We start from the raw sequence: 12,604 nt of genomic DNA on the forward strand, positions 1-12,604 counted from the left end.
CCTCTATTGTTAAGTGCCTAAAAAGCTATTAGATTAACAGCTCTGAACATGGATTTTGGTATCTGGACAAGTGATCTCAGGGAGTAAATCATCAAGTCATACAATCTCTTAAAAAGCCTTCAGATAGTCACAATTTTAAGCCTCTGCTGAAAATCATGAAGGTCAAATCATGGCTTCAGAAGGGAAGCAGACATTCAGGTCCTTTTTTCTGGTTAAAAATGCTTTATCCTGCCTTTCCTTTGGATACAATTTAGATCTTTGCTATTACAAAATCTGTTTCAGTAGTTTCTATGATCCAATTTATTGATCACACAGCCATGTCCTTGGGCTTTAAATTAAGTATCCAAGATCAGCTATAATAGCTGCAAAACAGACAAATATGGTTGATGTCTAATATATACAACTCACAGCTGAAGTGCTGTATTCTCTGTTTTATGTCCACTTCTTTCTCATTCTCTTCGTGTTTTCTATATTTATAATCATTATCCTGTTTCATTGCAGAGATCTGAGCCTTGACGTGAAGACATTGACAATAGCATCTGCAGAGAGTGTGTGCTTCGGCCCTAATAAAAAAAGCAGAATTTGACTAAAGATCAAAATCAAGAGAGATGGCCATCAATTGGAAGACCTGCTTCTTCAGTCTCATGTTGCTTCCTCTGGTAAGGAAAGATGACTTTGTTTATGTTATGGTTATTTAAATGCATGTTCTCAAGGCCAGCATTTGCTTAGGGTGAACGATCTGTCGTTGACACTGATTCTAGCTTTCTTCTGTGTGGCTCCATACCTTTGGTTAGGTCTTTTCCAGCTTTCTTCATGGATGCAGTAGAACTGTGATCATGTGGCTGGGGATGGGCCATGTAAATTCATTCTTGCCCATTGTCCCCATCTACATTGTGGCTGCATCTAGCCTCACACAAAAGCCGTAGCACCACTGAAAAAAAGAACACTTTTTCCCTCTGTAACCATAGGGAATAGTATACAACCCCTGTAATTAAATCATCTTGCATTTCAGCTCAGTTCTTGCTAAACCATTGTTCATAACTGCTTTTCACCACTTCTRAATAAGCATTTTACTGAGGAATATTGTGAGAAATAGCACTCTAAAATCGTCTGTCTTGTTCTTATTAATAGCTGTCTATAACTTTGACAAAAATGCTTTACAATTGTTTAATATACAGACATTTGCATGTTTCTACACTTAAAAAGCCAGGAATTTTAAAGGATTCTTAACATATATTTTATTTTTATTGTTAAATTAAAACTATTTAATATAAGAGTGACGTGTTCAGAGTATTTTTTAGTATTTTTTAGAGTTGCTTGCTGATGTATATTGACTGTGAAACATGTCTTTTACAATGCATAGCAGTCAGTATATAGTGCTCTTCGTTATTTTGACTCACATAAATACTCATTCTTTCCTCTTAGCTCTTATTTAGAGACCACTTTAATTAACAGCATGTCAAAAATGTAGCATTAGTCAGCTAAATTCTGTAGAATGGGAGTGGAACTGGCAGTATATTTCTGTTAATCCAAATAATATAGCCTGTCTCTTACCATACAAATACATGGTCTTTGGATTCATTTCTAGTTCATGATCATTGTGACTATTACCTAGCTTTTCCAGTCAGGTAGAAAATATTAGTTATAAACAAAGTGGGTATGTTTAACTTGTATATTGTGTGTCTGAGCTAGTCACACTAGACTTCCTCTAAGCTAAAGGCTGTTGGTAGGGAATGACCCATCAGTGAACATATTTTAGACGCTTATGTTAATACGAGGTGTTCCCTCTGCTGGAGGTGCATATATCTCTCCATTAACAATAAAGAGAGGTTAGCTCACATTTGGATGTTGTGTTTTTAGACATAAATTTGATTACATAACCCCACCTTGTCATTTCTGGTTTGAGACCCAGATATGACAACAGTGCTCTTAGGAATTACCATCAGTCTCACTGACACTGCTACTGGATGCTTATCTTTCGTGTGGATAGTACCCGTGAGTCTCATGGTACACTAGGTGAAACTGGAAAGCATATTGGTAGAACAGTTGAATTCCTGGGTATGAAAGCATGTTTTTCATACTGGAAAAAAAATAATTACATGATCATATGAAGGGAAGAGCAAAAGATATTTTTATGTGACCAGTGAACTTGAACATTTCAGAATTTTTGGTGTTCAGCTTAAGACATCCGAAAGGTGTCTTCTTTTTTAGAGGTGAACTGCTTTTAATTAAAGAATATAAATGTGACTTAACACATCTCTTGAGCTTTCAGATGACCTTCCTGGCAAATGTAAAAGGACAGCAAGTCACAGTTTCCAAGTCGTAGCATTTCAGGACATAGCTGTGATCACTGAGCTGGATAATTAGTGATCAGCTCTAGCTTTTGGAAAGAACAGCTCTCTAATGAAATACTGTGAAGCAAACCAGAGTTAATAAGAACAAATATGCTTTTATCTGTGTTGTTTTTGCAATGGTTATGAGCTTGTTTATGAGTGCAAGATTTTATTATAGTCTCCTGCAGGAATGCAGGCAATAAAATTAGCTTTTTTACACACATGAGCTTTTTTGTATAAGCACACATACTTTGGTCAGTAAAGAGACTTAGGCCCATGACAGCGATTGTACTGTAAATTGTATACACTGAATTATTCATTCTTTATTTCCTCCCTAAAGTTTCTTCTCATGGACTGGAGCTCAAGGAATAGTATGCTATTTACAGTCCTCCCCTTGCTGGGACTCTTTTGTAATGCTTATGGTAACAGATTCTCTCTCCACTGGGACAGACTTGCTCTTCAAACCACCTCTTACATGCTGTGTTGATGTTCTCAGATTGATACTTTCCTGTCATGTAGACATTCAGACTTTCTTCCAAGGGAGTGGATGTGACACTCCAAAATACTTAGAGTAAGTTTAATTGTTCTGCTAGATTCTAAAAGGTCCCTGAAAAATTCTTCTTCTACATTGCTCTTCTCTAAACACAGCTGGTACTGTTCAAGAAATTCCCATTTGCTTTCAAGGAGAGCTACTGTTTTCAGCTGTGAAAACTGCATGCCCATTTTATGGAGCACTTCTCCATCCTTCACAGTCATTGTGGAAGCATTAGCTCCTGAATCCGTACACCTGCATGGATGTGCACCTTTTTGGCTTAACAGTCCTCTGTGATTAGGCACCAGTCCTTCCTCTTCCAATTGTGTGGATGCACCAGGATTGGCTCCTGATCCTAAGCTCTTCTCATGTGCAGCAATGATAGAAGTTATCTAGATATTGAATATGAGATAGGAAGGAGCTAATAGTCCCGTTTTATACACAGAAGACCAGAGTGTCCAGACTAAGGTCCAGATCCACAAATGGCTCAAAAAAAGGCAAAGAGAGGACAGAGGATTCACTTTCCTAACCTCTTGGATTATGGACATTTTTAATCTGGCCTGCAATGTAATTTATTTTTGACAATCCAATCACAGAAGTGCTTTTCTACACCTTCTCTACTCGTGCCATCAGGATCCTATTGCTGTTGGCACTGTATGGCTCCCATACCCTAAATCAACTGTTGGTGGAACTTGGGTTGAAAACACTTGCGTTCTCAAAAAGACTAGGACAAAACACCAAGTTTTTGCAACTGTCATCCTCAGAATATGCCTTTGTAATAAGCTGGTAATGTACCTGAGAGCATGGGTTTAACATGATATATTAGTGAATGATTTTTATAATAGGTGTTGATAGAAAAACCTTGTGTTAGTCCGTCTTGGAGAAGATAGCTGGAGCTAAATTTCCTGCAAAGGAAAAAAAAGCAAAAAAGTGCAATGGGAGGACAGTAAAACTCATAAAATATGTTGAATAGAAAAGGTAGAAACTCCCTGGATAAACTATTAATATATTGTTTGCATACAGTCAAAGACTGTGTCTGAGTTGTAAGGGAAAAACACATGAACCATTAGCCTGCAAAGACTGATCAACCTCTGCAAGAACTGAAATCTTCTTGAGTTAACAAAGCACAGAGAAGGAATGCTATTATTAAGTATAGGCTAGCTGTATGTTATTTTCTCTTGTAGTCTTGTGCTTCCAAACCTTGAGCCTCCATCAGTAAATGTTGTCTTTGTCCCACTGCTAAATCTGTCTGGGTTTGGGAGGCAGTAAAAAAGGGAACAAAACTGATGAAGAAGCCTAGGTGTGTCATCTTCGGTGAGCTGAGAGATTAGTATAGCTCTGTGTGCAGGGGTGGGACCCAGCCGTTCTCAGACACGCAGTGTGAGGGGTTGTGCTGCCAGCTGTAGTGTCRTGCGGAGAGGTCACTCTCAGGGGACATGAATGAGTTCACCTTCTACAAGATGGCAAAGAGAGACCAAAGGCTTTGAGTAAATTCTGTGGTGCCATCCGTTTGTTGCAGAAGCTCCACCTTGACTGGAAGGGGCATTACTTTGAGACACATCTTCTAGGAATTGGAGTTCACAGCTGAATTTTGACATCCATATGGAACATGCTGAACCAATCTCAAGACACTCATATATGTGCATTCATGGAAAATTCTAGGTGGCCTCAAACCTAAGTGTCTATGTTGCTATTTTAGCTGTTTAATCTATTTGTTGTTATCTAGACCATCTGTTTTCAGTCTCTCTCATTTTTTTGTCTTGTCTGAACATCCCCTGCTTTCATTTGCACATCAGTTCTCTTTACCCTACCCACTTTTCCATTCTGAATTCACTTACACTGCCATTTGCTTGATTTCTTATTCCATTCATCCGTGATAGCGATAGGCTTTTTTTTTTTTTAATTGGAAATATTAACAAAAGTCATCATAAAATTATTGAGGAGATAGGATCCTGAAACATGGTTCCTTTGTCTGGTTCCAAATGTACTTGAGAAACAATGAAATTCATGACTCACAAAGTTGGCTTAGTGTATGTACTGAATTTAAATGTAACTGCAATGCAGGTGTTCTAACTGTCTGTAATAATTCAATCAGATGTATTTCTTGAGCTAATGCTTGGAATGTCTTGTGGATGCATATTTAATATTGCTAAGCTTAAATGTTTCAGATGGTAAGATATTCTTTGTAGTGTTTCATTAGCCAGGCAACTTATGTTCAGCAACGTTCTTAAAGAAAAAAAAGAGAGAGAGAGAGAGAGAGATGAAAATGAAAGGTGAAACTGATGCCTCTTGTATACTAACATCGAGGTGTGATTACTGAGTGAGGGTCAGGTAAGTAAATACAAATTTGGATATGCTGGCAGCATCTCACAGATCAGAGAACCAGATCTCTGCCTGGCTGCGTTCAAGTTTCTATTCATTAAGAGATGAGGAGAGAAAATAGATCTGTTTGCTCAGATCCTGTTTGCTGAATGGGAAAATATTTCTCAGTCTGTTAAGTGTATATCTCTGTTGAGCAGAGAGGCATCTGTATTCTCCGTTATTCATGTGTAGCTGTCATTGCCAGTACCAGGGCACATTCAAATAAGATCATCTATGTTTCAGTCTCTGTCGGTTTTTAAAGACAAGAGACAGTATTTTCAGATGCATTGTTCCACTAGTTTCTCCCCTTCCCTGCTATATTTATGAGGGTATCCATTTTCTGTTGCAGCCCAAATGTGATGGTCCTCAGCCACAAACATAAATGGTCATGTTATTCCCTGAATTTTAAATAAACTATTTTTTTCCCTGTAGGACTTAATGAACCGATTTTTAATGAGTTTTTCTGCCTTATGGTTCATAAGATCTCATAACTTGACTAGAAAAGTCAAGTTCTCTTTAGAATTACAATAGTCTTTAACACAATACAAACTTATATGGGATTGCCTGTTATTTGTGCAACACCACAGAAGTTCCTGTACAAATATGACTAGGGACCTCCTCCAGAAGAGAAAAACCTCAGCAAGCCAAGATGTTGCTGTTGCTGCAGCTTTTCTTTTTTAGCATAAGGAGATGGTGCTGGGGAAAACCAGCAGAACATAAAGTTGACTTAAAAGCCTATGCCTTGTTTAAATATATATATATATATATATATATATATGTATAAGGATGTGTAATATTGGGTAGTTTCAAAGAGAAGGTTAAGAATTTCTGGTAAGGTCTACCACAAAGACCATCTGAGGCAATCTGTGTTGCAAAATAATTCCAGTGCCCCTTGATACTGCCCAACCTCGAGTGCCTTTCTGAGGCACAAAAATTAGAATCCCCATTTCCAGATGATACTTAGGCTCTCAGCAAGGTGATATGGGCACTYCCAGAGGGTGACTGAGTCCAGCTGAGATCTCTGCAAGTCCCAGTGCTTCTCAGAGAAAGCCTAGTATGTTGACATGTCTGTCTAAGATGTTCAAAGCTGGTGGGAGACCCTGGTGTTGTGTTGGTGCTCTGTCTAGTGCACTGGCATGTGTAATCTCAGCCTGGGGACTTCAGGTGTCAGTTATGATTACAGTGGAAGCTGTAGAAAGACACACACTCAGTTAAGATCTTATTAATCTTTTTTTTTTWAAAAAAATACTTTTACATGAATTGCAACCAAAAAAGAAACTCTATAAATAAACACGTTCTACCAACGCTTGGTTCACAATGCTACGCACACACATAGGTATCTGCATGTAACTTCCCTTATTTAGACCGGCAAGGTATCCAGGTCTTAGAAATGCATGGTAGCAGATTACAAAGCAGGAAATGGTTGCCCTGCATTAATGTCTTCACTTTTTTACCCTCCGGTAGTAGTAATAATTTCTGTGTCAGACAAATAATATGATGACAACACTGATTTATGGACATTAATATGATTCTTTTCTCTGCTGGTTTTGTATTCATGAGCATGGAGGAGCATTGGATGAGCAGTCAAATAACAAATTAGGAAATAAAAAAGATCTCTTAGAAAATGAGCCTGTAAAAAAACTCAGAATCAGTGATTTTTCATGTTGCTCAGCTATTAATATCCAGCACCTGGAGGGATATTATTCTAGTCTATAGCAAGTGTGCTGCTGGCCTCTTCTTCCTTGGGTTTGCTGAGTCAGCAGCCTAGGAAGATTTACTGTAGAGTCAGCTTGAAATGAGCTAGCTGGGATGCAGAACCAAAGCTGCATTAAAGGGAAGTGGGGAAAGGAAGCAGAAGAGTACGAAGAGAGGAAAAAAATATGAAACATTTGCATCACTGCCATGTTAGGGTCTGGTCTTTTATATGTCCTCCTGCCCTCTCTCCATAGCTTATAATAAATAGCTAAATCTTCATTTTTGCTTCTCAATCTGTAAAATAAATGATTCCCTGCTTCTCCTATAGCGACAGCTGGGGCCTCCCTGAGGACCAAGTAGCTACTCCATAAACTACCCTTGTGGAGCATGCAGGATCAGCGCTTRCCCAAGGGTTACACACCTTAAGGCCTTCCAGATGAGCGGTCTGCAGGTTGTCTATGAATTAGCCATAGGGAAAGGAAGTAGATGAGAGGCAGAGTGCTGCTTCCAGGGCTTCTTCTTCAAAGTAGTAGAGACATGGCTATTTAATCAAAAACTGTGAGGCCCATTAAGGAGAAAACCACTGCCAACCATGAAGCCTAAGTGTTGYTACCACTGCAGTCCGCAAGGGCAAAGTCCCCAACTCAACAAAGTCCTCTTTGTTCCTCTGGGCAAGGGGTGAACAGTTCTCTCCAGGCTACCTTGTGCTCATGTTCCTGAAAAGAAAACAGTTTTTCTCAGAACTTTTTTTTTTTTTTCCCCCGATGTGGATACTGCTTAGAAGAGAAGATTTGGGAGATATGGATCCCCTTCAACTCTAAAACATGTTGATCTCTGTAGTATGATTATTCCGTGCTATATAATGCTAATAATGTGATTGAAACAGCAAATACCACCTTCCTAACGAATGGAACCTGCCTCTGCACTTCTCTGTACCTGTTAGAGCTGAGCCGTGTACATAAATGGTGTCAGCAAATGCACTTAGGCTAATATATAACCACTTAAAAGCTGGATGTCTAATCTAGGATATCTATTAATATTAGTATCTACCAAAAACTCTGCTATAGTCAATGGAAATGGACAGGCACTTCCAGACAATGGTATATCCCATCTTAAACATCCCTAGTGCTCTTCTCACTGCAGAGTCAGTAGAAAATCAGCTTAGACTAGGCTTTATTTTCTTTAGCTTTTAGGCATCTCATCTTTATTGAGTAGTAAGTTACCTTTTATGGATGTCACGTTGATGTTGATGAAGGTAAGTCCACCTTGCCCAGTGATTCAGCTGTTGATTGAGTTGTGTTTTCGGTATTCTAGAACCCACCATCACAGGGTGGTTTCTCACGGTGTCACACAAAAGCTGTTTATTACCTTTCCTGGTATAATCAAGTTCTGAATGTGTGTACTTGTTTGCAGGAGGGCAGGTGCCAATGGATTATTGGGTCTCTAGTCAAGAAAAAGAAAATAAAATCCATTCTGTTAAATATTTCAGCATCTTTAGAAAAAGAAAGATCAATTTTAGAGAAAATAGGAAAATGTTTTTTCCCCCAAAATAATATTTAAAAAAATATTTTTTAGTAGGATGATCAGAATTTTTCTTTCTACAAAAGTTTGAAGCATTTCATTTCAATTTCAACCCCTTTTTCTCTCTTTTTTTTTTTGTACCGAACAAAATAAATTTTCAAATAAATATCCTTTTCAAACAAGGCATTTACAGAATGGAAAAGAAATATTTTCTACCCCCTCTCCCCTTTCTAAAAACGAACAAATGGCAACATTTTTTTTTGTCATTGATACGGCTTAGACTATAGGCTTAGTCAATATGTTGTTTCCTAAGGGAAAATGGTCTCAATGAGCATCTTTCGGTCAGATTTTGTTGTGTCAGTTGGTGGGTTTAACGGCTTGTCAGCCTTTGTATGCCCTCAGTGGCTGTGTTCACTGTTCAAATATACTTAATATATATGTACGCTTGCTCTAAACTGCTAAAAAGTTCTGCTGGAGATTGCAAAGTGACAAAGTTTTTACCGTGCCTGGCCTTTCCAATAACGTATTTGTGCAATGTTCTTTTCCATCAAACATTGCTCTGCAGGCTCCTTTAGGAGACTGAGATTCTTATTAATTCTCCAAGAGCTTTACACAGAAAAAGAAAACGCTTTAACTTCTGTGTACTCTTTTCAAAGGCTTCGGGTCTCTCAGTCTCTGACTCAGCATCTGTGGCCAAAATGTGTTATTTAGGCTAAATACAGGCTGGTGATTTGGTCTTCTGAAGACTCTTAAAACAGTTTGTAAATAATCTGAGCTGCTGGTGTTTGCAGACTTGGGGAGGGAAAGTACAGAGGGTTTTTGTTTGTTTGTTTTGTCTTAGATGATAGCCGCACCTGAGCATTTTACATATTTTAGCTTAAAACTGTTCTGACCATTACTTTGGCTTTGTCATTTGTTAAGTGCTTGCCAGATAATTGATAATGCAAAACACAGGTTGGATGAGATTGGAGACCTACTGAAGCTCAAGGGTATAGGTTTGTGTTTACTCCTTCACAAATATTAAAATGTATTTTTTCTTGCTGCCCTCTGGCTGAGCTCTTTTTATTTGTTTTATCTCTGTTAGCCAGTTTTCTGATAATATGCTCCATTACTTAAAAGCATAACAGAATGCATGACATGTTTGCACTGTGACATATACAAAATTTGGAAGTAATTACAGGCTAAGACACTCCATTTTAGTATCTCTTCCAGCACTGTAGATGTGCAAATTCTAAACATTTTTGCCCATCACATGTTGCCTAATACGTCTGAACTAATGACAGGAAAACCAGATGAATGTATTGTGTGCTAATTTAAAATAACTGTTGAATCTGACTGCATGTTTGCAGCCATCTCTGACATCAAACATGATTAAATTACTTCTCCCCACATAACCTAGTTTATCTTACCTGTGCCATTTGCAGAGCAACTGTGGTAGAGCCRGGAAGTTCATAGAGGGAGGCAACATCAGTGGGAACGTGCAGTAAGATGGTGAAGGGCCTTTGATATRCTAAGGAAGGCAGACTTATGTGATCACATCTATGCATATGTATTTTTTTCTATTTTCCCTCTCTCTAGGGCATCTCCCCCAAAATTCTGAATGTGGTGGGTGGTTTGAACTATATTTGACAGAAGAGCTGAGGTCTCAAATAGTTTAAGTTTCTAAAAGTTTCAAGCGAATAAACTACTTGGGTAAAGACAGAGATTTTGTTAATTCCCCAGGGAAAAATGAACTTCAGTATAAACCCAAACCTTGTTAGACATCAGAGTATCCAAACAGGAGCCCGCTCAGGAGACACTAATCCATGAGATCAGTGAGTAAAGCCTTGTGCTACTGCTCATGAAATGAGTTAGCTTTGTTTTTCAGAACATCTTACAGCCAATTCACGTATCTCTGGATAAAAGGCAATTAGAGCAATAACCTAAGACAGGAGAGCTTAAAGTTCAAAACCCCTCTGTGCCCCAGATTTAGTGCTTGATTTGAGCAATGCCACAGCTTCTTGTTCCTCAGTTCTCTACATGTCAAACGAGGTCAGCTGCACTGCCCTGTCTCTGAGGTGTGGACAAGATAAATCCACTTAAGGCTAAGGTGTGATCAAGTATTAGAGTGGTGGTGCCAAAGAGAGATGTTTGGAGATATCAGATGGTTTGTTAATCTCAACGCTAGGCTACTAATGAGCTGCCTGGAAATCTGCATATAAATACAGGGCTTGGGAGCTCTGTGAAAGATCTGGCTTTCAGACTGCTGAGCCCTAGACCTTCAACTAACCCCCCAAAATGTTGGGTTCTGCATTAGGTCTATTTTGCTGGTCAAATTGTAAGCAAAGACAGCAGTCACATCTGAGTGAAGCATGATGACATTATTTCATCAATGCAATATATTTCCCTCTTCTTTCATTTTCTGCGGTATTTTACACTTTTTTGTACTTTACCTGCTATCTAGCTTAGTTTCACCCATAAAATCCATGTACTTGGAACCAGAAGTTTGTCTGCAGTGGCATCCTTGTTGTGGACTGAGAGTACCTGGCATGGCAGTGAAGGTAGTGCTGGGATCTCTGGAAAACCAGAAATGGGGATAGTCAGTGCACACTGGAGGACACTGCAAAGGAAGCTGTGACACCAGTTTGCTAACATTAATATGAAGCCTCAGGTAGATCTGCCTTCATCTTGGAGTTGACCTACTTATTCTGTCCCAACTCCACAGGAGTTTATTTGTTCTGATTATTTAATCGTGTTTACACCCTGCATTGGAAATTTTTAGGAATTTTTCTGCGAGTCAAAGGAATAGATGGAGACCAGAAATAAGGTTGAGTCTGCTTTGGTGTTCTCGCTGTTAACTAGTGGTTAAAGTAGATCATTAATTCTACAGATATTTAATTATAGGAAATAAAGATGGAAATTCTAATTTTTTTCCCTTTTGTGTCCATGGATYTTTCCTCTATCCCTGCTAACACAAGCCAAAATAGCTTGTTGTGGACCATGAGTAATATTAGAGGGGCAGGTCATGTTGTATGGAGGTCAGCTCCTACCACATAGCACAGCTTACAACTGGAGGCCCTTGGATGTTGAGCAATTTAATGCTACCACTTCAAGGGCTTCAGATCTACATCTCTTTTCCATATAAGCCACATTGCAATTYAGAAATAAGTGGATTTATGAGACTCTAGAACATTTACATTAGAAAAAAAAGCTTTGTACTCTTGCACCTGTAAGGATATAGGAATGGCATTAAGAGGCCAGAGTCCCTGAGAACTGAAAATAGGATACATCATGGGACTGAGTTTTCTCCTATAACTGGGAATACATTAGCAGAGGAGAAATGAACTTTTGGGGAGGACAGGATAAGATTAGGGAGTTGTAAATGAAAGTAATAAGGTCAGCATTTGAGAAATGCTGGTCACTTCAGGTTCTGGGCAGGCTTTCATGTTGGGGTATCCATCTGAACCTGAGCACCAACGTCCTCTGAGACTCTTCTGTTACTAAAAGGAACCACCAAGAGAAAGTGATAGCCATGAACTCCTGGCAGGCAGGCAAACCAAGGTCTCTCTCCTGAGGTCATCTGCAAGTATCATGTGACTCTCACACCAGCTAGCAATGTTAACTTTAGAGGTGAGATTTGCCTTGCACTGCTGGGAAGTGTACTACATCAGGACTGTGGGGATCCAGGATGGCTGAAGACTTCAGAAACCAGTATCAGCGGGGCTACGATGTAGTCAGAGTCACTGAGGAAATCAGCATTTTCAAGCCCAGAAAAATTAAGGTAGGCTCTCTTAGTCAATAAGGACAATATAAGGACACTATTAAAGGTGGCATACATAAATACCCTAGCAGAACCCTTCCCTCTTTCTCTGGGATGCCAATTTCCATTGATTTAGCAAACTATGTTTGGGAAGAGAGGATTTCTTGACACAGGTGGTGGAGGAGCCAACAAGGAGAGGTGTGCTGCTGGACCTCGTACTAACAAACAAAGAAGGACTGGTGGAAGATGTGAAGGTTGGGGGCTGCCTTGRCTGCAKTGAMCAYRMGATSGTGRAGTTCAGGATCCTGCGAGGAGGCAGCAGGGCACCAAGTAGGATCGCAACCCTGGACTTCAGGAGAGCAAACTTTGGCCTCTTCAGGGACCTACTTGGAGGAATCCCATGGGTGAGGGCCCTAGAAGGAA

The 12,604-nt window shown here is 39.3% G+C and overlaps 1 protein-coding gene across 1 annotated transcript in view; it reads left to right on the forward strand.

The window, feature by feature from the left end:
• The first annotated feature begins 608 nt into the window (after positions 1-608).
• The window catches only part of ADCYAP1R1 (ADCYAP receptor type I), a 104,410-nt gene continuing 92,414 nt past the window's right edge, over positions 609-12,604 (forward strand). Inside the window, exon 1 of the mRNA XM_026072298.1 lies at positions 609-659. Coding sequence (XP_025928083.1) covers positions 609-659 — 51 coding nt within the window. The remainder of the gene's footprint in view (positions 660-12,604) is intronic.

Source organism: Apteryx rowi, unplaced genomic scaffold, assembly GCF_003343035.1.
Source record: "Apteryx rowi isolate R43461 unplaced genomic scaffold, aptRow1 scaffold_109, whole genome shotgun sequence".
NCBI lineage: Eukaryota > Metazoa > Chordata > Aves > Apterygiformes > Apterygidae > Apteryx > Apteryx rowi.